The following is a 20,501-nucleotide window of genomic DNA, read 5'->3' as shown; positions in this document are numbered from 1 at the left end:
CTGTGGTGTTTGTAAAGACCCCCCGCCAGATTAGGATGGCTGGGGGGTCATCGGCGGATGGGGAGACCGTCTGCCGCTTTTCCGCCGCGGTCGCCTTCAGACCGCGGCGGAAAAGCTCTAATATGGTGGCGGTGTCTATCAGACACCGCCAGCCATATTAGGATTAGCCTTGGAACATGCCTTTGCGCGGCGGCAATGCCGCCACGAAAAGGCATACATCTTTTCTTTGGGGCCCGTTGCGGGCCCCCAGGGTGAAGGGGGGATGGGGGTGCACATGGGGGGTACCTATGGTACCCCCCTGCATTTGCTGGTGCCTGCCGCTTTGTGCATGCAAATTCACTGCATGCAGTTTTAACATTGCGGCGGGTGCTGCTTCAAGCATCACCCGTCGCAATGTTAAAAATACAGGATGTGACCGCCAGGGTGGCGGTCACATCCTAATTTGCATGGAGGGACCGCCGCTGCCCCTGCGGACGGCCCTCCACCTCTGGGGTGGCGGACGGACGCAGGTCCTAAGGTCCTAAGAGGCCCCTTAATTTCTCAAAAACTATTGGATTTACACCAAATCAAAAAAGCACACTTCCTGGACCAATCAATCAATCAATCAAATAATTTGTAGAGCGCACTACATACCCGCGAGGGTTCCAAGTCGCTGTGGGAGGGGAGAAGGGGGGTGCTGTTGCTACTGGACGAACAGCCAGGTATTGAGTTGTCTACTGAAGGTTAGAAGGTCTTCGGTTTGTCGTAGGATGAGGGGGAGGTTGTTCCAGGGTGTGGCGGCGCGGTGGGAGAAGGATCTGCCTCCGGCTGAGGGTCTACGGATGCGTGGGATGGTGGCCAGGGAGAGGTCTGCAGAGCGGAGTTTCCTGTTGGGTGCAAAGAGGGAGAGTCGACTGTTGAGGTAGGCTGGGCAGGTCTTGTGGAGTGCCTTGTGTGCGTGCATCAGGAGCTTGAAGGAGATTCTTTTGTCGACAGGGAGCTAATGCAGGTTCCTGAGGTGGGGGGTGATGTGGTCACGGCACGGGACGTAGAGGATCAGGCATGCAGAGGCATTCTGGATTCTTTGCAGTCTGTTGATGAGCTTGGTCAGAGCGCCGGCATAGAGGGCCTTTCCGTTGTCGAGTCTGCTGCTGACTAGGGCCTGGGTGACTGTTTTCATTGTGTTTGTCAGGATACATCTGTAGATCTTGCGGAGCATACAGAGGGTGTTGAAGCAGGTGGAGGAGACAGCGTTGACTTGTTTGGTCATGGTGAGGTTTGAGTCGAGGATGACTCCCAGGATGCGTGCGTGGTTGGTGGGTGTGGGGGTGTCCCCAGTGATGCGGGCCACCAGGAGTCATCCCATGCTGAGGGGTTGGGCCCGAGGATGAGGATCTCCGTCTTGTCTGTGTTCAGCTTAAGGTGGCTATCCTCCTTCCATTCAACCAAGATCTAAGTTCCTCCTAAGTTTGGTGTAATTCCATTCACTAGTTTTTACAGTATCGTTGTTCACTTTCCTACTATTTCCTTTTTCTCTTCCCCCACTTGATGATCACTCTGAAACATTCCAGGAAGGAGCTCATGTGGACGAGATTTATTTTTGGAAAGTTAACCAAAAAATGCTTTTCTTATGGAAACATGATCCTAACTATAACTACCCAGTGGTGAGCACATTCTTAATACAGCTTTGCAAATGCTTCTTCCTCAAGGTATACTTCTTGCACTTTCAGTGATTCATCTGAAAAGAAAACTAAACCTCTACAGCACTGGGAGGAAAGTATAATATGTAACAAACTGCTCAAATAATTGACATAAAGAAATAAAGAAACTAAAAGTCTGAACCATGATGAATTAAAGTAAAGATAACATTTAATACAATCACTATTATACAAAGAAAGATACAATGATTGGAAAGTGTTCTTAGAATCATTAAGAAATATTCGACCACATGTACGTAGGTTTCATTTTGTGATTTCCTAATAGCGAATTACCTATGTACTAATGTGTCTTTGACACATATAACAATTGGTAGGTGGTAGGTCGCAATCGCAACCCCTATGAAATTGATAAAAGCACAGGCATGGCGACTTGCTGGGGACACCAGACCACCATGTTTGTGTTTGCTTTTGAATGAAGCAACTTTTTTTTTATAAATGCAGCCTGCTTTTCTTAAAGGAAAACAGGATGTGTTTTTAAAAGAAAAATTAAATGTTTCTGCGTGATTTTTTAAGACTAGGCAGTGGGATTACTGCCTTCTCAGAATTGTTTTCTTTTATGCATTTATAAAGCGGCCCCCTTCCTGTTTGTGAATGTGTTACCACCTACTTGAAGTAAGTGGTAAAAGGTGTATATTTTGCATCTGCATTTCGGTCGCAACACAATCATACATCGCACTGTGAGTCGCTATTAAGAAGGGATACCCTTAACATGTCCCTTCCTAATACCAAATTGCTAATCAATAGATTACCGAATTGCAAAATAGGTTTGCGGATCGGGCAATTTGCAAATGGAAAAAACCTACGTAAATGTGGTCTTATGTTCTCAAACCAAACAGGTGTGATACATTGGTATACCAGTTCAATGTAAATATGGTGATGGTTATGAAATATAAGCTCAAAGGACCTTTTAAATCTTCGTTATTTGCAATGTTTCTATGAAGAGGTAGAATCAGCACCAATTTTCCTTATGCATAATAAAAGTAACAGAAACCATCCGCCTTCGTTTGTGCTATAGCATCAACTACATCATTTGATAGTATGCTGTGAAGGCTGTGCGACAGTTTAGGCACATGAAATTCTAATTTCATTGAATGACATTATGAGCACAATTGCGATGTTGGGCAGACTTGAGTCTGCCGGACATCGTTGCGGTCTCAGAACTGACCGACCCTCGGTCAGTGCTCCCGACACCGCTATTACGATGGGACCACACTGGAGACAGACGCATACTTCCTTTTCTCTCTGGGACCTTGTGTTACGGCCGTAAACTGGTCATAACACAAGCACACACAGAGAAATGGGAGATTCCTGCACCCCGTGGCAGGCATCTCAACCAACCAGAGGCCGCAAACACAAGGGGACCCTGTTAGGGGCATTCAAACATGCTTTCCAACAGGCTTACCATGTCGGATAGCCAGGCACAAAAAGCCTGTTTGAAATCGTACATCATAATTCAGAAGGCGTAAAATGCGTCCATATGGATTACGGACCCCTTGAGCCTGTCGGAATCCAGCCGGAATGACCAGTCGGTTTCAGTTCCAACCAGCTCTATTGTAAGCAGCGGGTCGGAATTGAAACTGACAATCTCGGTTGGAAAGCCTCCAACCTAAGGTTGGAGCCTTTACAACCAAGATCATAATAGGGCCCTATGTGGGCATGTAGGCGAAAAAACAACATCAAATTCCATTTGGAATATCCATGCGGTCACCTCAATGACATTTATCATCAACTGTTTATAGGATAAATCTCATTACATTCGGAAATACGTACATACATAGCAATGTCAAAATGCATTTATGACAAAATGATCTTTAAAATCACTGTTTCCATTGGTGTAGTGCCACTGGGCCTATTTTCTTATCAAACCCTTTATCTCCTAGCACTACACTTCTGGTTCATTTATTTGGTCCTCCGATGGAATATGCTTCGTGCTGAGAGGGGTCGGACATAGGAGATCCAACTCCAGTTATCCAATGAGGGCTAGGTACTGGGTAACCGACCTACAAACTTGTAATTAGATTCATATATAAATAGATCTATATTACCTACTGGCGGTCGCCAGTAGGTATATATAGTTAGGATTTTTTCTCTATGGGTTTTTTGAAAATTCTATGTCTAATAACTTTGGCGTTTGTGGACGGAATTGGCTGAAATTTTCAGGAAAATGGCACATTTTGTTTCTGAGCAGCCCTTGAAAATTTGGGGGGGGTTCGTCAAGGGGGGGCCGAGAAAAAAGGGGGGTCCCAAAACGTGTTTTTAACATTGAGTTTTCCATAGGGCGGTTGGCCTCACTTTTAGCCCGAACGGCTGAATGGATTTGCACGAAACTTGGCAAAATTGTAGGGACTGGTAGCCCGATGTGCCTTTTGTAGGTCTCAATATATGTGCTTCAGTGGATTTTGAGAAATTAACGTTCAAAAAAAGATATATATCTGTAACAGCGGACCGGGCAGAGCTCTGGTTCGCGGACTTTTCGCGCAACGGAGCTTTGTGAAGCGAAGCTGATTGGTTCTCCGGCGTCTGTCAACATTCCAAACAGTCCGTAGCGGCCGCCATCTTGTCTCTCGGTAGGATCGAGAGACAAGAGGAGGCCAAAGCGAAGGGGCAAATGACCATAAGGGGGCATAGTACATTGTCGCTCACCCCCTAGGTTTGATGTGGAGGTTTTAAAAGGGCCCCGCGGGGCAAAAAAAAATAAAAATAATAATAATCGAACAGCTGAATGGATTTGCACGAAACTTGGCAAAATTGTAGGGACTGGTAGCCCGATGTGCCTTTGCTAGATCTCAATATATGTGCTCCAGTGGATTTTGAGAAATTAACGTTCAAAAAAAGGTATATATCTGTAACAGCGCACCGCTTCGCGTACTTTTCGCGTTACGGAGCTTTGCGAAGCGAAGCTGATTGGCTCTCCGGTGTCTGTAAACATTCCAAACAGTCCGTAGCGGCCGCCATCTTGTCTCTCGGTAGGATCGAACAGCTGAATGGATTTGCACGAAACTTGGCAAAATTGTAGGGACTGGTAGCCCGATGTGCCTTTGCTAGGTCTCAATATATGTGCTTCAGTGCATTTTGAGAAATTAACGTTCAGAAACAAGATATATATCTGTAACAGCGCTCCGCTTCGCGGAGATAAAATTATATGTGTATTACCTAGCTGTTGCTAACACCAGTTAGCGATGGCTAGTAGAAGATAGCGACCATCTTGGGCCCCACTTTGCATGTGAGTGATATTTATCACTAATGACATGCAAAGTGGGCATGCCAAGATGTTAGCGACTGGAAACAGTCGCTAACATCGCTATCTTCTATTATCAACTTTTGGAAATATTCGAGATAAGGGCGAATATCTCTAAAAGCTACCACCTGCCCTGAGCAGTTCTTAGCCATGTTATCCAATGGGAGGTGGATAACATGGCTAAGAGCATTAGCTCGGTAATGCATGAATATCGCTGAGTTTTCAGCGATATTAATGCATTGCGGTCGTTTTTTATCGTATTTCCGATAAACCTTGATAATAGCAAGGTTTATCTGCGATAATTTCTGACGGTAAAAAAATCGTTGCTAAGCATCGTTAGGGATAAATATCGCTTAACTTTGGTAATATGCCCCAACGTCTGTTAACGTTCGATTCGAAGGAAATCAGGAAGTGTTGAAAAACATTGTCTGCGCCATCTTGTCTTTTTTCAAATGCCACACTTTTGTCGTGCACGGCAGCCATTTTAGATGCCTTGACCAGACCCACTCTGTGCACGCTGTCGATCCTTAGCATGGCTCCCCACCCTCGCAAGCATCTCCCCCAGGCAGTGGTCACCCCCGCTCTCTGTCTTATGCATGGGTAATAAACCTCCCCCATCTGCGCTGCTGTTCCCTGAGAATCACACCCTGTGCCCGCCCGACACCTCCCTTTCGCCCTATTCACTACCGCACCCTCTGACACTCCTTTTCCTCTGTGTCCGATTGTCCAGGCTGGTCCTAGGGTATCAGCTAGCCCTGCAGATGTAGTTTATGGCCACAGCTGTAAAGAATCACCCCTCTTCAAAGGAGTTATAGTAGATCAAGGCCCACACTCGATGAGATCCGTCACAGCAGAAGCGTTGCTATTATCTGAAAACCATCCTGTATTGTGATTGGGGAGGGGACCGAGCCTGAAGCGGAAGATTCCAGGGATGACTGTTTGTACATCAAAGTTTTTACAATTATGTGTCACATTAAAAATATATAGCACTCCGACAAAGTAGTAAGATTATAAAACTTTAATAATTTATAAATATTTACAAGAAAACAAAAATAGTAATAACATATAAACATTTTTAGGGAAAAACAACGAAGTAGCGGTCGGCTGTGCGAATAGTCCCAACGCAGCACAACGTCCAGATTTCCGGCGTGGGGCGTCGCGGGCGGTGGGTCATCAGTAGCAAACTGTTGTGCGAATAGTTCCAAGGCAGCAGAACGCGCCGAAATCTAGATGACACGAAAGTGATGTCTAGTAAGTTGCCACCCAGCAAATAACGGCATGGGGCGTCGCGGGGGGTGGGTCATCAGTAGCAAACTGTTGCGCGAATAGTTCCAAGGCAGCAGAATGATGGCACCAAGGTGATGTCCAGTAAGTTGCCGCACTGGTTTTGGTATCCTACAATGCTGCTCCGAATAACGGCGTGGAGCGCCCCGGGGGAGGCGGCGTGAACGGGCCTCTCCAGGTGGAGTCTCGTCTGTTGTAGTGGGGCGCCCCTTTACCGTTTCAGTTGCCATTCCGTCCGTTTTTGGTCCACTGTGTCAAAAGCCGCAATTCAGCTGAGTTGCGCCCACTCTTGCGGTGCAGCGATAGGCGGCTGTCACAGGACTCTCAAAATGGCGGCAGGCTGTTTCCTTTTTGGGCCTGGTCCACTGAAATGGCCCTGGGACACCTTGGAAATCGGACGCTTGTCTGCTAGGTCTTGGACCTCATTCTCGAAAGCGTCCCCTCCGCCTTGAGAATTCATCAAAAGTTTTGGGGGCTCCGACTCCTGCAGGCTTCTGGTGGGGAGCGGCTGCCATGATTGCTCGCGGAATGACCACGACTGAGCTACGAGATGGTGGTGCTTTCATGCTGACGCCAGCTTCAGTCTGAAACATCCAGAAACAAGGTGGGGCTTTCATCGTTTGGGGAAAAAAAAAAGTTTTCATCCTATGAAAAGTGTTGTTTTTAGGTCACATGATCAAGCCTTCCATCATTAGGAAACCAAAAGTAAAATGAACCAATGAAAAGTTTTATAAACAAGTCACATGACCTGTTATGCGGCATAGGGTGTAAAATTAGGAGAAAATACGTTGGCACGTGAGGCGGCGTCAGTAGCGGACCGATGTGCGAATAGGCCGAAGGCAACACAACGCGCCAAGATCCGGATGGCACCGAGGTGGTGTCCAGCAAGTTGCAGCACTGGTGTGGCCATCCTACAATGCTGAAAGTCGGCGTGGGGCGCCCCGTTGGCCTGTGAGTTTGCGTCAGTAGCGGACCGATGTGCGAATAGGCCGAAGGCAGCACAACGCGCCAAGATCCGGATGGCACCGAGGTGGTGTCTAGTAAGTTGCCGCACTGGTGTGGCTATCCAACAATGCTGAAAGTCGGCGTGGGGCGCCCCGTTGGCCTGTGAGTTTGCGTCAGTAGCGGACCGATGTGCGAATAGGCCGAAGGCAGCACAACGCGCCAAGATCCGGATGGCACCGAGGTGGTGTCTAGTAAGTTGCCGCACTGGTGTGGCCATCCAACAATGCTGAAAGTCGGCGTGGGGCGCCCCGTTGGCCTGTGAGTTTGCGTCAGTAGCGGACCGATGTGCGAATAGGCCGAAGGCAGCACAACGCGCCAAGATCCGGATGGCACCGAGGTGGTGTCTAGTAAGTTGCCGCACTGGTGTGGCCATCCTACAATGCTGAAAGTCGGCGTGGGGCGCCCCGTTGGCCTGTGAGTTTGCGTCAGTAGCGGACCGATGTGCGAATAGGTCGAAGGCAGCACAACGCGCCAAGATCCGGATGGCACCGAGGTGGTGTCTAGTAAGTTGCCGCACTGGTGTGGCCATCCTACAATGCTGAAAGTCGGCGTGGGGCGCCCCGTTGGCCTGTGAGATGGCGTCAGTAGCGGACCGATGTGCGAATGGGGCCAAAGGCAGCGCAACAATATTTTCTGATTTGAAGACACCACAAGGCGCTGAGATGCCAAGATCCGGATGGCACCGAGGTGGTGTCTAGCAAGTTGTGGCACTGGTGTGGCCATCGTACAATGGTAAAAGTCGGCGTGGGGCGCCCTGTTGGCCTGTGAGATGGTGTCAGTAGCGGACTGATGTGTGAATGGGGCCAAAGGCAGCGCAACAATATTTTCTACTATATTTTCGGAGTAGAAGACACCACAAGGCGCTGAGATGCCAAGATCCGGATGGCACCGAGGTGATGTGTAAGTTGCGGACGGATGTGCGAATGGGGCCAAAGGCAGCTCAACAATATTTTCTGAAGAGAATACACCACAAGGCGCTGAGATGCCAAGATCCGGATGGCACCGAGGTGATGTCTAAGTTGCGGACCGATGTGCGAATGGGGCCAAAGGTAGCGTAACAAGATTTTCTGTATAGAAGATACCACTAGGCGTTGAGATGCCAAGATTCGGATGGCACCGAGGTGATGTCTAGCAAGTTGTGCCACTGGTGTGGCCATCGTACAATGGTAAAAGTCGGCGTGGGGCGCCCTATTGGCCTGTGAGATGGTGTCAGTAGCGGACTGATGTGCGAATGGGGCCAAAGGCAGCGCAACAATATTTTCTGACTGACACCACAAGGCGCTGAGATGCCAAGATCCGGATGGCATCGAGGTGATGTCTAAGTTGCGGACTGATGTGCGAATGGGGCCAAAGGCAGCGTAACAATATTTTCTGTATGGAAGATACCACTAGGCGTTGAGATGCCAAGATTCGGATGGCACCGAGGTGATGTCTAGCAAGTTGGTGTGGTCATCCTACAATGCTGAAACTCGGCGTGGGTCACCCCATTAGCCTGTGAGATGGCGTCAGTAGCGGACCGATGTGCGAATAGGCCGAAGGCAGCACAACGCGCCAAGATCCGGATGTCTCCGTGGTGGTTTCATAGTTGAGAGGCACTTCATCTGCAGTGGGGCGCCGAGATCCGGATGGCACCGAGGTGATGTCTAGCAAGTTGCTGTACTGGTGTGGTCATCCTACAATGCTGAAATGTAGTGGGGCGCCCCTTTACCATTTCAGTTGCCATTCAGCTGAGTTTCGGCCGCTCTTGATGCTACAGCGACAGGCGGCTGCAAGAGGACTCTCAAAATGGCGGCCTGTTCTTTGGATTTGGGCCTGGTCCACTAAAATGGCCCTGGGACACCTTAGAACTCGGACGCTCGATTTTTTTTTCCTTTCCTGTACATGCAAAAAAAGGTAAATGCCCGGTATGTTACACGCTTCATCTGCCACGATGAACTCTCCAGAGGAACCGAAAAAAAATATAGTTGTGGTAACTATACCATGCATCGTCATATGGAGAGGTGGCACCAATTAATTATAGTGCTGCATAAAAGAGAGATTTGGAGGAGAACCCCTGACCTGCTAGTACATTCATCAAAGAAGTGGCACTGAGAGCTTCAGAGGCAAGGGAAACGGTCCCAAATATTTAGAAGAACTTTGGAAAGATTAAAATGACATGTTTAGATTGTGGTAAATTAATTTCATGTGGGCAGATGAGTGTTACTCTAATAAATACAGCATATGAACATCATCATAGTCGATGGTTGGTAGAGACATTTTGACTATATCCTGGACCTGCCCGTCCTCGCCCAAAATGGCGCCGGAATAAATGGGACTCGTAACTCCTTGTTGTGTACTGGTTGCAGAACCTTGAAATCACGAGATACGTATGCAGTTTTGAAGCACATGGCGGGCGGGGACGAGAATTGATTGAATATTTCGACATCCCTATTGATATTAAGTTCTGATGTGTTATTGATTACTGTACTGTTGAAAATTCGAATTAACGTCACCCATGGTACTTGCCCGCAAATGTATATCTAGATAATTTTATTGTAACTGGCCCTGTCGTATTTTAATTATAAAATGTACGTCCACCGATTCCGTAACTGTTAGACACCTTAGTTTTTGCAACCTAATGGCCCGCCCGTTACGTTCCTCTACAGTGTAAATGTCTATTCATCATATACGATTACAGTTTGCTCCGTGGCAGGCCCACGTGGTTATAGGCTCGTATTTGTATAATGAAATTTTCACAATAAAGGTTTTTAAAAGAAAACATGGTAGTAGTGTATACATTGGTAAAGTTTTTAATAATAGTCACTGTTTTAGAATCATTAAAAGGCAAGTGAAATAAAGCAGACCAATTACATGAAGGGTAAAAGGTATAATACGAAGGAACGCAGTAAAGATAAATGGTCAAGGGCTGTTGTGTTTTCTATTCCTGCAACATAAAGTGATCGATAAGAATCTCATATTCAGGCGTATCGGCGACTAAGACAGCAGGTCGACCCTCTTTTGCTCAACGGCTCCGTCATGGGACGAAGAAACGCTCTTTTTCTCGAAAAAAGAATATATTTTACTTGCAGGACAGTTGTAAAATTTCCGGGAAAGTACATTAGCCTGGAACATTATAACATATATTTAAGAGAAAATAATGTTCGGAAGTAATTAAAAGCGTAATTTTTAGGTGATATGACCAAGGCTTTCATCATTAGAATAAGAAAAGTAAAATGAACCAATGAAAAGTTTTATTAACAAGTCACATGACTTGTTATGCTTATGTTACGCGCTGCGCGCCCCGGATGACTTCCGGATGCGCTAACGCGGCGCGTCATATGACGCATTACGCGACAACGCAGGTCCAGAATATAGTCAAAATGTCTCCACCAACCAGCGGTCGAAACACAACCCCTTTCAGCAGGCTAAATAGTTCTGTTAAATGACAACAGAAGGGACAGGCAACAAGAACCATCAGTCAAAGAGGGGAGGGCTAGTTCTTCTCTACCGGGTTACATTGGGGCGCTACCGGAACTGATCGAATTGGTAGTCTACAGTGTTTCTGGATGTTTCAGACCGAAGCTGGGGTTAGCATGAGAGCAGCACCATTTCGTAGCTCCGTTGTGGCCATTCCGCAACCAATCATGGCAGCCGCTCTTTATCGTTATTTTGGGCGGGGTGGGTGGCGGAGCCGAGCTGTTTTGCAGCCATCATTGTGTGGAGTTCAGTTCATCTCACTAGTTTTGTATTTGTCATGAGGGGTTGTTCCTAATGTTTCTATTTTAGCGAGGTCAAAAAGAGATCCCATTAGTGGCCTACTGATTTTGCTCGATTCCTTTTCTTTTTTTTTACACGATTTTTCGTTATCTGCAAAGACTAAACAGAGTATTGCGACTCTGTGTTTGTTTGTAAATAGAGAATGAACCAAAGAGAACTAATTCTAAAACAGTAAATACTTGGATAACAATCAATCAAATGGAGAGAGAAGCAGGCACGACGGATTACAACGGGGGCAAAGGCCTGCGTTAACTACCTTTCACTATCTGCAAAGAGAGAGTACTCCTAATAGAAATGAGGGGGGGGGGCACCATTCAAAGCAGATCAGTGTGCATAAACACGAAAATGTTTTCACTTACCACGTACTTGACATTCGACAGCTTATGATATTTGCTATTAAAAAACCATTGAAATTCACTGAAAAAACCATAGGTTATAGACCATATATAGTTAGGAATTAGCATTTACAAAACCTTGAAAATTCACTGAAAAAACCATAGGTTATAGACCATATATAGTTAGGAATTAGCATTAAAAAACCTTATTTTACTCACACAAAACCATTGAAATTCCATATATAGTTAGTTGCACTAACTATATATCGCGCACCCGCAATCCACTGCTGATCATGTCACATATTACATCATTCATGACATGGTCAGTGACATCACTGATGACATCACTGATGACATCTCAAATGACATCACTGATGACATCACTGATGACATCTCATTTGACATCAATGACCACATCACTGATGATATCATTCATGTGACAATACAATGCATCTCCTCACATTTTAATATAACCTCTGTTTCACCCAGTGTTAAATACAGAGTATAATTTTTGAAACCATTGACACACCAATACTAGTTACTACATACGTACTCACTGATTCCTACGTCTACACACACATTCACTCATTCACCCATACAATCATTCATACATACAATCACTCATCTTTACAACACTATCATATGCACTCATACACCTATACAGACACTCACACTCTGCCACTCATCCATGTAGTTACTCACACACCTAGTCAGTCCTGTAAAGAATCAATCACACTTCCATTTTCTTGTCTATACAGTTAAACATAGAGCACCTTACATTTTCAAACATATAGTAACACATACTTACTTTCTTATACAATCATTGATACAAGTACACATTGATCTGCACAGAGTCACACACCTCCCAGCCAGCCACACACACACTCAGTCTCCCATACAAATACTTGGACAATCAATCAATAACCCATATAGTTAATCATATAGCTACTGATCAACACATGCAGTAGTTTACAGAACAACAGACATAATGATGCACAAATTAAGACAGTTTAGTCACTAACCCATGCACTCAGTGAGACACATTTAATCACTCACTCATACATTCAGTCATGCACCTACTAAATCCTTCGTCCAGACAGTTATACATCTACTCATTCTTCAATATCTAAAACATATTTAAACTTTACAGAAACACACAGTCACTGGATGATGTCATCAGTGATGTCATCAGTGATGTCATTTGAGATGTCATCAGTGATGTCATCAGTGATGTCACTGACCATGTCATGAATGATGTAATATGTGACATGATCAGCAGTGGATTGCGGGTGCGCGATATATAGTTAGTGCAACTAACTATATATGGAATTTCAATGGTTTTGTGTGAGTAAAATAAGGTTTTTTAAATGCTAATTCCTAACTATATATGGTCTATAACCTATGGTTTTTTCAGTGAATATATATATATATATATATATATATATATATATATATATATATATATATATATATATATATATATAAATATCAAACTAAGCTATACAAGTAAAGTATTATCATGGATAGGCCAAATCTTGGGATGACATTCAGTCTAACTAAGATCATACAAACTAATAACTCAGTTGAAGCTATGCAGAATAATAACATTAGTATCTGCTCTCCAGAGATCTCTCTGTTTGCAATCCCATCCCTCATTAGTAACTCAATTGGAATACACAATCAATTATAGGAGACAAAAGATGAGGAGACAGAAACAGGATTTAGGTAAAGTTAGATTTTCATCAGAATTTTAAAAGGAGTGATTACATCAATAGCAGGCATTTAAGATCCAAGAGTGCAGGGTAGTCAAATCACTGTCTGAGATTGGCATTAATTTCTAAAGTCATGGAAAAGTTGAGGAAGGGACATGAACCATAAAAGCTCAACGATACTCTCCCATGGGGGAAAGAAGTCTGGGAATGGCATACAGAGCATATGCATCAGCCAGAAGGAAGGCCAATAGAGTCCGCAAGGAAGTTCCAAAAATTAAGAAGAAGTGATGTGGAAGAGTGTCTCTCCAAAAGAAAAAGCAAAGGTGACAATACCTCTCTGTCACATCAGTGTAGAATACAATCCTCAAATTCCGTGGTGCCTTCTGGTTCACACATCTGGTCAGACCACTCAGTCCATTGGTCATTTCCTATAAAGTGATTGTCATGCAGCATAAATTAGACACATTTCCAAAGTACCAACATATACAATTATTTAAAAACATAAATTATTAATATTTTTTCTAGTGATTCGCATTAATGCATGTATGAAGATTATTCCCTAAAAGTTTCCAAGCATTTGGTTTTAGTATGGACGTGTAGCACCTTTCTCCTTTCTCACTTGGTGCACAATTTCACATATGCAAAATGAGGAGATTAGAATGAGACTCCTCAATATCGTACATAATATGCTCCAGATTACATTAATTCCATTAGTACTTCAGTGTTTAGACCATGTAAATTTACCACTTAACATCTTCTATTACATTTTGAAAAGATACACCAGTACTAGTAAATATAATACAGTCTATCTAATTTACTCTGGTATGCATACTTTTATGATGCAGTAACTAAGTCTTCTAAATGTTTTTATGTTTTCTGTAATGCATAGTTAACACAGATGGTGCATGTTTGTCGTCTTTTCTCTCAAATGTGTCATGATTGGTTTTATGTGTCAGTTAAGAGGGTTCAGCAGTTTATCTGCTTCATCACCATCATCTAAATTCAGAACTGCCCGTAGTGCAACTTGTAAAATAAAAATAATGTTTTATAATTTTAAACACAGACCTTTCATTAGTGGGATCAGTCTAAAGTGACATTAATTGTCACATTATAATTCGAGGCAGATGAGATATAAATTGAGGTTTTCACGTTTTCTTAGTTTAATAACTGAAAGCATGATATGCTGAAGACCATCAACTGTAGTTTTTGGAAGCTACCGTGATTCAGTGGCTTTAAACTAAAAACTGACTGAGGACACAGGTTGCAAATTTGCTCTCTTTATGGATTTTATTTTATGTGTCATTAGTAATACATTTCTTCATTAAAATGTATGTGAGATTGGCATCATAGCTTTGGAACATTGCCTTCACTGACTACAGTTGACAGTGGATCGCCAAATTTTACTGCGGATAGTAACATTTGAGATAATTACCCTGAACAGTGACCAATATAATGTGATAGCATGAATCTAATTGGAAATAAACACCACAAATATGGAGTAGAAAAATACATATTACCCCTTCAAAGCGTTGTGCAGCACGGAGTGGTGAGATGTTAACCAGGCACATCTACTGCACTTTAGCATTTTATATTCATGAGCATCATGAGACTGGCCCCTCATGCTTATGCCACCGTCAGCTGTTCATACCACTGAACTTTTATTTATTTAATATTTGTTCCACCCACTGATTCCCTGTTACATAGTAGAACTGCCTGACTTGTGCTGCTGCTCAACTAGATGATACTGTTGCACACTTTTTCTTAGATTTACCACAAAAGATATTTGCATCAAAGGAAGCCTTTATGCACAATTTTCACCAATGTCAGCCCTGCCATACTTAACAGATGAAATAGTTTTAAATAAAAGGTCCGCCTGCCTCAAAAATCACCCTGACTCCTGCTCAGAGTCTTTGATTTAACAGTTGTCAATGTGTCTTTGGTCAAACGCTCCATCTCCTCTAGATAACAGACTCTACTGTTTGTCTTACACCGATACTGGTTGGTTCCTACATTCCAATCAATGATCATGCACCCAACCTTGTCCATTATTCTGTAGGTTCATAACTTCAGTGATCTTTCGTTGAGCTGTGTGAACCAGTGATCACTGTTTTATCTGTCACAATTAATACAGTGCCCTGTCAGCCGGCCATTGTTTCCATCGTACCACCTTGTAGTCTCCCTTAAGGTTCCAGCAGGTATTGGGAAGGTGGGATTATGGTTTCCCATTTGATCAAGACACCCTTTTGCAGTGAATTTATCTTAAATGCCCTTCTTTCGCTGACCTGCCTCTTTCACACTTATGAACGTGTTAAAAATGGTAAAAAAAGAAAGTGGATGAACGTGATTTTATTTAGGCGCACATCATTTTACTAATATATTTTTGGAGCCATGGTGCCCAATAGCCTATCTTCTTCCTTTTTCTAATTTTTTCTTTGCCTGTCCTAATCCAATTTACTCATTTTGCTCAGTCATAGTCTGCTTTGCTTTGCCCGTGTGGTTCTCTTCTTCTGCGTTCTACATGTAGTCCCTACTCTGATGCATTATCAGTGGATACATTGCAGGCTCCCCTAACAGTCAAGCAGACAAAACAATCAGTGTCCAATGACTACGTCCACAGGACAAAGGTTGGGTTCTTACAAATCCCACTCACTCTGATCGAATACTATCCCACATTTTTTTACCATATATAATTGATATGTAACAATTCAGATAAATTAAAAAAACATAGATCCTCATTTACAACCTTCAGAAAGTGCTCAAGCCATCTAGATAATCGCTCCCTCCTGCAAACAACAACAACTATAACCAACATTGTGAAATGTTGGCTAACTTACCATCTGGTTCATTCTTGACCCATCGTTATTGCCTTAATGTTTTCATCTTCCTTTGATTTATATCATGATATTTGAAGAGGATGCTGGATTTAGCCATATTTCCATTTATTCGAAACAACTCAAATGTTTTCTTTGTAGACAATTCAGTAGACCTAGGTTATCTGAATATCAGCTCCCAAATATGGATACTCAATAATGTTGTGCTAAACATATTGTGATTTCAAAAATATAATGGGAACCTAATGTCACAGGTAAGTTTTTTTGTTGATGTTGTAAACCATATATGTTAAAATGTTGTATTCTAATATACTGTAGTTTTTAAACATAGGGTTCAATTTCATGTCTGTGCATAACTAATTGGATGCAATGGACAGATGACTGGAAGACCTAGATAGACAGTCAAACCACCAACCTACCTGGGACTTGGAACTTTGACATCTTAGCAGAACGTCATGGATACTGAAGATGGTTCTCGATAGAACACCATATCCTGCGGTATGGGAGGAGACAGAGTGTATGATATGATGGCCTTCCTACATTCATAGATACCTAAATCATAGATACCTAAATTTGTAGATCCTCTGGACTTTCAAGGAGCGTACAGACTCTGACTACACCTAGCCCTATCCCACGATAAGCTTTGGGGAATTATTGCATGCCTTCTTGTAAATGTCCAGGTGCTATATTACAGGTGCCTAAAAAACACAAGGGCCTATTTTCATACTGGATGGTCAACAGATCCACATCACTGAAGACTTGTCACATGACCAACTGATAAAAAGCAACAAATTCCTGGCTCTGCTACCATAACTTCACCAACATGATATCAAACGTGACATCTTCACCCTGCAATAATTCTCATGCTAGTGCAATGGTCAAACATCTAAGTTTCATGCCATGGTTGTCCTAGCACACTAACATGAAACTGAGAGCCTCGCCCTATTGGAGACAGACATTTATGGAGCTACAACCGGAGGTGAGACCATGAATGAAAGAAGCCAAGACCATTGAAAAGACAGGCTGGACTCCTTCACCTTGGCCCGCTCCTTATACCATAGGAAATCAGACACGAGAGATGTCAACAAGGTAGTAGAAGCTATCTCCCTAGACTGAGACAAATCACACTCTTCACTGAACGATTGAAAAGGCAATGATGCAGCTAATTATGCTATTCGTCTTTGAACACCTTTATATCCCCAGAAGTTCCCAGTGAGAAATATAATGATACTAACACTTATTGTAATGATTTACATTGTTTTGCTCCTTGTCCCTATTCTCATAGGATCTTGCTGTTAGATATATAATGGTTTTTGACTTCTCTGATGCCATGTGGTTCCAAACCTCAGGATCTCCTTGGAAATTTGCATTTGCTAAATCTTTATCACATAAGGTAGTTGGCAAAACTCATTTCAATATGATGACTCTGGGTTGAATACCACCCCCAAGACATTCTGCATTACCATTGACTACGCCTCTGCCATCTCCCTCTGCACATGGGTAGCAGAATAAGGCTCGGAGGTGAAAGTCTAGAGATCTATTTTTGTTTCTCTGTTTTTTTCATTTTCTTTCTCTTTCTTTGTTATGCTTGGGTAGATGGGAAAAGGCAAATAAGTTTTTAAACACTTTTTTTATCCAGGCTTACCTAGCTATAGGCTGCACTTGGGTGGCTCCTACTTCTCTACGAGTCCAGCCACTGTGGAGACAGTAATCAACTTTATTCCCTCTGACCTGCTACACCAAAAACAGCCTGGCACAGCCAACTCCCTCTGTATATACTTTTCCACTGCTCCTGAGGAGCCCTTGCAACTTGAGACCTTCACACATCCCTAAGGAAATCATGAGCCCAACAGCAGCCTCTCAGATACATATTAATGTTATATCATTAAATGTTAATAACTTAAAGTTATATTAAGCACCAAAAAATGCTGTCTTACTTTAACCCCTTCGATGCTAATGACAAAGCCAGCTCGTCATGGGCATTACCTGCGCTACGCGGATGACGAGCTGGCTTTGTCATAAACAGCACGATTTTGAAAAATCAGCGCACAGCGGGAAAACGCGGTAGAGGTTAAACATAAACACACTGATATCACAATGGTCCAAGAGACAGATCTGACACTGGAAAAATCAGACAATATAAAGAGGAAATGGGTGGGGATGGTTGTCTATAGTTGTTGAACCAACTCGAAGGACGATAGCCCAAACATCTCCATTAACACTTTCAAGAAATGTTGGGTTGCTATACTATATATAGACTTTCCCTCATTGAGTGCTTTGAACTTGGACTGACCAGGAGGGAAAATATGTGTTTATCAAAATGAAAAAAAGCTGAGACAAACTCTACAACTGAGCTCATTATACGCTCCTAATTCAAGCAAATCCGACTTTTTGTTGCACTTATCCAGATTACTTACTTATTTGTCTGTGCCAGAGTTGTTGTGTTCTCTCACAATTTCTAAGGTTGCATTAATTGTATTAAAATGTCAACAAAACACAGTGAAATACTATTTAGGGCATTTCCAAAGTATATGTTTATCTATAATGTATTCTACTGAGTATATGTGTCCTATAAAAAACAAAGTTGGTTTTACTTTGAGATCTGTAAAGATATACATTGAACACCGTAGTTTTAATGTTGCATTTAATTTACTTTTAATTATTGGCTTGAAATTTATTTTACAGTTAAAGTTATGTTTTTTTGAGTAATGAAACTTTAAATCTTGAATTACAGTTTGAATATATATTTGGTATTTCTTTGAGTAGTTTGGAGGTATTCCTCTGATGTATTTGCATTAGGATTGTAAGAAGCCAAATGTTTAAATCATACATATTACTATACTTCATTAAAGAACTTGTTCCAACTTTTTAAATTAAGCTTTTTTTTAATACTGTTTGTATATTTGAGCACTTACTGTAATTAGTCATGCAGTTACATCTGTCATGCAGATTATCCTTCTTCTATCATAATTGTTTATGCCCAGCCAGGTGACGTGACTTGAGTGTTTGATTGGTTCGGATGCTCCGTCCATTACCACCCCTTTTTTGTACAGCCAGGTGACGGAGCAGCTTTAATTATGTAGTATCTCTGTTGTTTATATCGCGCCATAATTAATTGTGGTTTTCTATTTAATGTAGTCATTTCATGTATGAATGGTTCAGTAATTATTTGTTAATTGTTTTACTCTATGTAATTAGGTTAATTCTACATTTTCATTGATATATGTTTTCTGAGGTAAAGGGGGCAAATGTGTCAAGCAATACGTGCATTCTGAGACATCAGTTACCCCTCTGATGTAACTATAACCATTACATTTAAATCTGAGACACCACACAAAAAGAAGCTATTGGTGTAACTCTCTTATTTAAATACTCATATTCTTTCACTGTAATAGACACGTTTCATCCTTATGCTTTCACACAAAATAAATGCTATTCATAATGAAATTTGCATTCCTATAATTTTGAACAATAAGATTGACCCCATCCAATCCGTGCTATTATAGAACACATCTTTCTGCTGCACAAAGGTCACCTTCTCAAGGCTCGTAATAAAAAAAATACAAATAAGGCATATGTATATAATACATAAAGTACATTGAGATAAAATCTGTGTTTAAATACACACACTGCTATTCAGAAAGTTTGCTTTAGACAGACGCTTGACCAGAAGTTAGATTCCAGACTGAATCCAACACCATGTTTAACATTTATCTTGAAAATCTTTTCCCAATACAATACTAGATAGAAGAAAGTAGAGCTGCAGTTCAAATGCCAAAAGCAGTGCTAAATGATGAGTTATGTATCTAAAAATGACATGCTTGCTTTTAAGAAAGTTAACCTAAGGCAGCATTGCATTTTAATTTTAATCTGTAAACCCCTATTCACAACAGCAGTGGTAACATTTGAATCCTCATTTAAATATATTTAAGTATCACAGGAAACAGCATGGTTGAAAATTAACCAGCTTTTCTATATGTAAAACTAGGCTTATGTGAGAGTACTTTTTTCAAATTAGGATCCAGCTGAAGCAGACACCAATGTTTCTTTAATTTTGCAAATGGGGTTTGGTTTTTCATACTAAATGTTGCAGTACACCATACAGAATTATTTTGATAATTGTTCCTTACCAAAATGAAAAGGGGGGGCCCTCGGCCCCCCCGCACGCATGGCGGCGCGGCGACCGTCGCCCCCACTCTCTCCTTTGTCGCCATTCGGCGGTGGGGGCGTGCCCTGGGGGGCGCGGCCCACCGCCGATTGGCTGGCGGCCTCCCTGACCCGGATCCTGGGAAGTGGGTCCGGGTCAGGGGGGACGGGCTATAGGAGGGGCCACCTGGCCCCTCGAGAATAAAGAGATAGGGAGCGCCCAGGAGACCCCCTTGTCCCTGGACGCTCCCTCGCCGAAACGGTGTGCCCCGCGCTCGGGGCTTCTTTGTTTTTGTAATTTTCTCCTTTTGTTTTCCAGGTCGATCACCTGCCTGCCCGAACGGAGCCCAGCAGTGGAGAAGGGGAGGCGTGCAGGCAGAGTGCTTTCGAGGCCGCACTGAGGCGAGCGGGCACCCTCTGCAGGTCGTCGCGGCTGATGCTGGGTCCGGTGGTGATGGGCGACGCGGCAGGAACAGGACCGCGATGTCAGGGGGAGA

At 43.0% G+C, this 20,501-nt stretch overlaps 1 protein-coding gene across 6 annotated transcripts in view; it reads right to left on the bottom strand.

The window, feature by feature from the left end:
• The window catches only part of LOC144770595 (uncharacterized), a 412,313-nt gene extending 392,228 nt beyond the window's left edge, over window positions 1–20,085 (bottom strand). For 4 of the 6 annotated variants that reach the window (XR_013598948.1, XM_078655265.1, XM_078655275.1 and 1 more), the window contains exons 1-3: window positions 19,989–20,072; window positions 16,278–16,351; window positions 13,361–13,455 (exon numbers count right to left, since the gene is read on the bottom strand). Coding sequence is in view for 3 of the 6 variants with exons in the window: in XM_078655265.1 (XP_078511391.1) it covers window positions 13,361–13,455; window positions 16,278–16,351; window positions 19,989–20,028 (209 nt within the window). In the remaining 3 variants the exon portion in view is untranslated. Of the gene's footprint in view, window positions 1–13,360; window positions 13,456–16,277; window positions 16,352–19,988 lie in introns of all 6 variants that reach the window. The other 2 variants (XR_013598953.1, XR_013598951.1) reach the window with 2 other exon arrangements.
• Window positions 20,086–20,501: the final 416 nt, after the last annotated feature.

Source organism: Lissotriton helveticus, chromosome 1_1 (assembly GCF_964261635.1).
Source record: "Lissotriton helveticus chromosome 1_1, aLisHel1.1, whole genome shotgun sequence".
NCBI classification, from domain to species: Eukaryota; Metazoa; Chordata; class Amphibia; order Caudata; family Salamandridae; genus Lissotriton; species Lissotriton helveticus.
The sequence above is the reverse complement of the archived record's forward strand: the minus strand, read 5'-3'. Positions and strand labels throughout refer to the sequence as shown.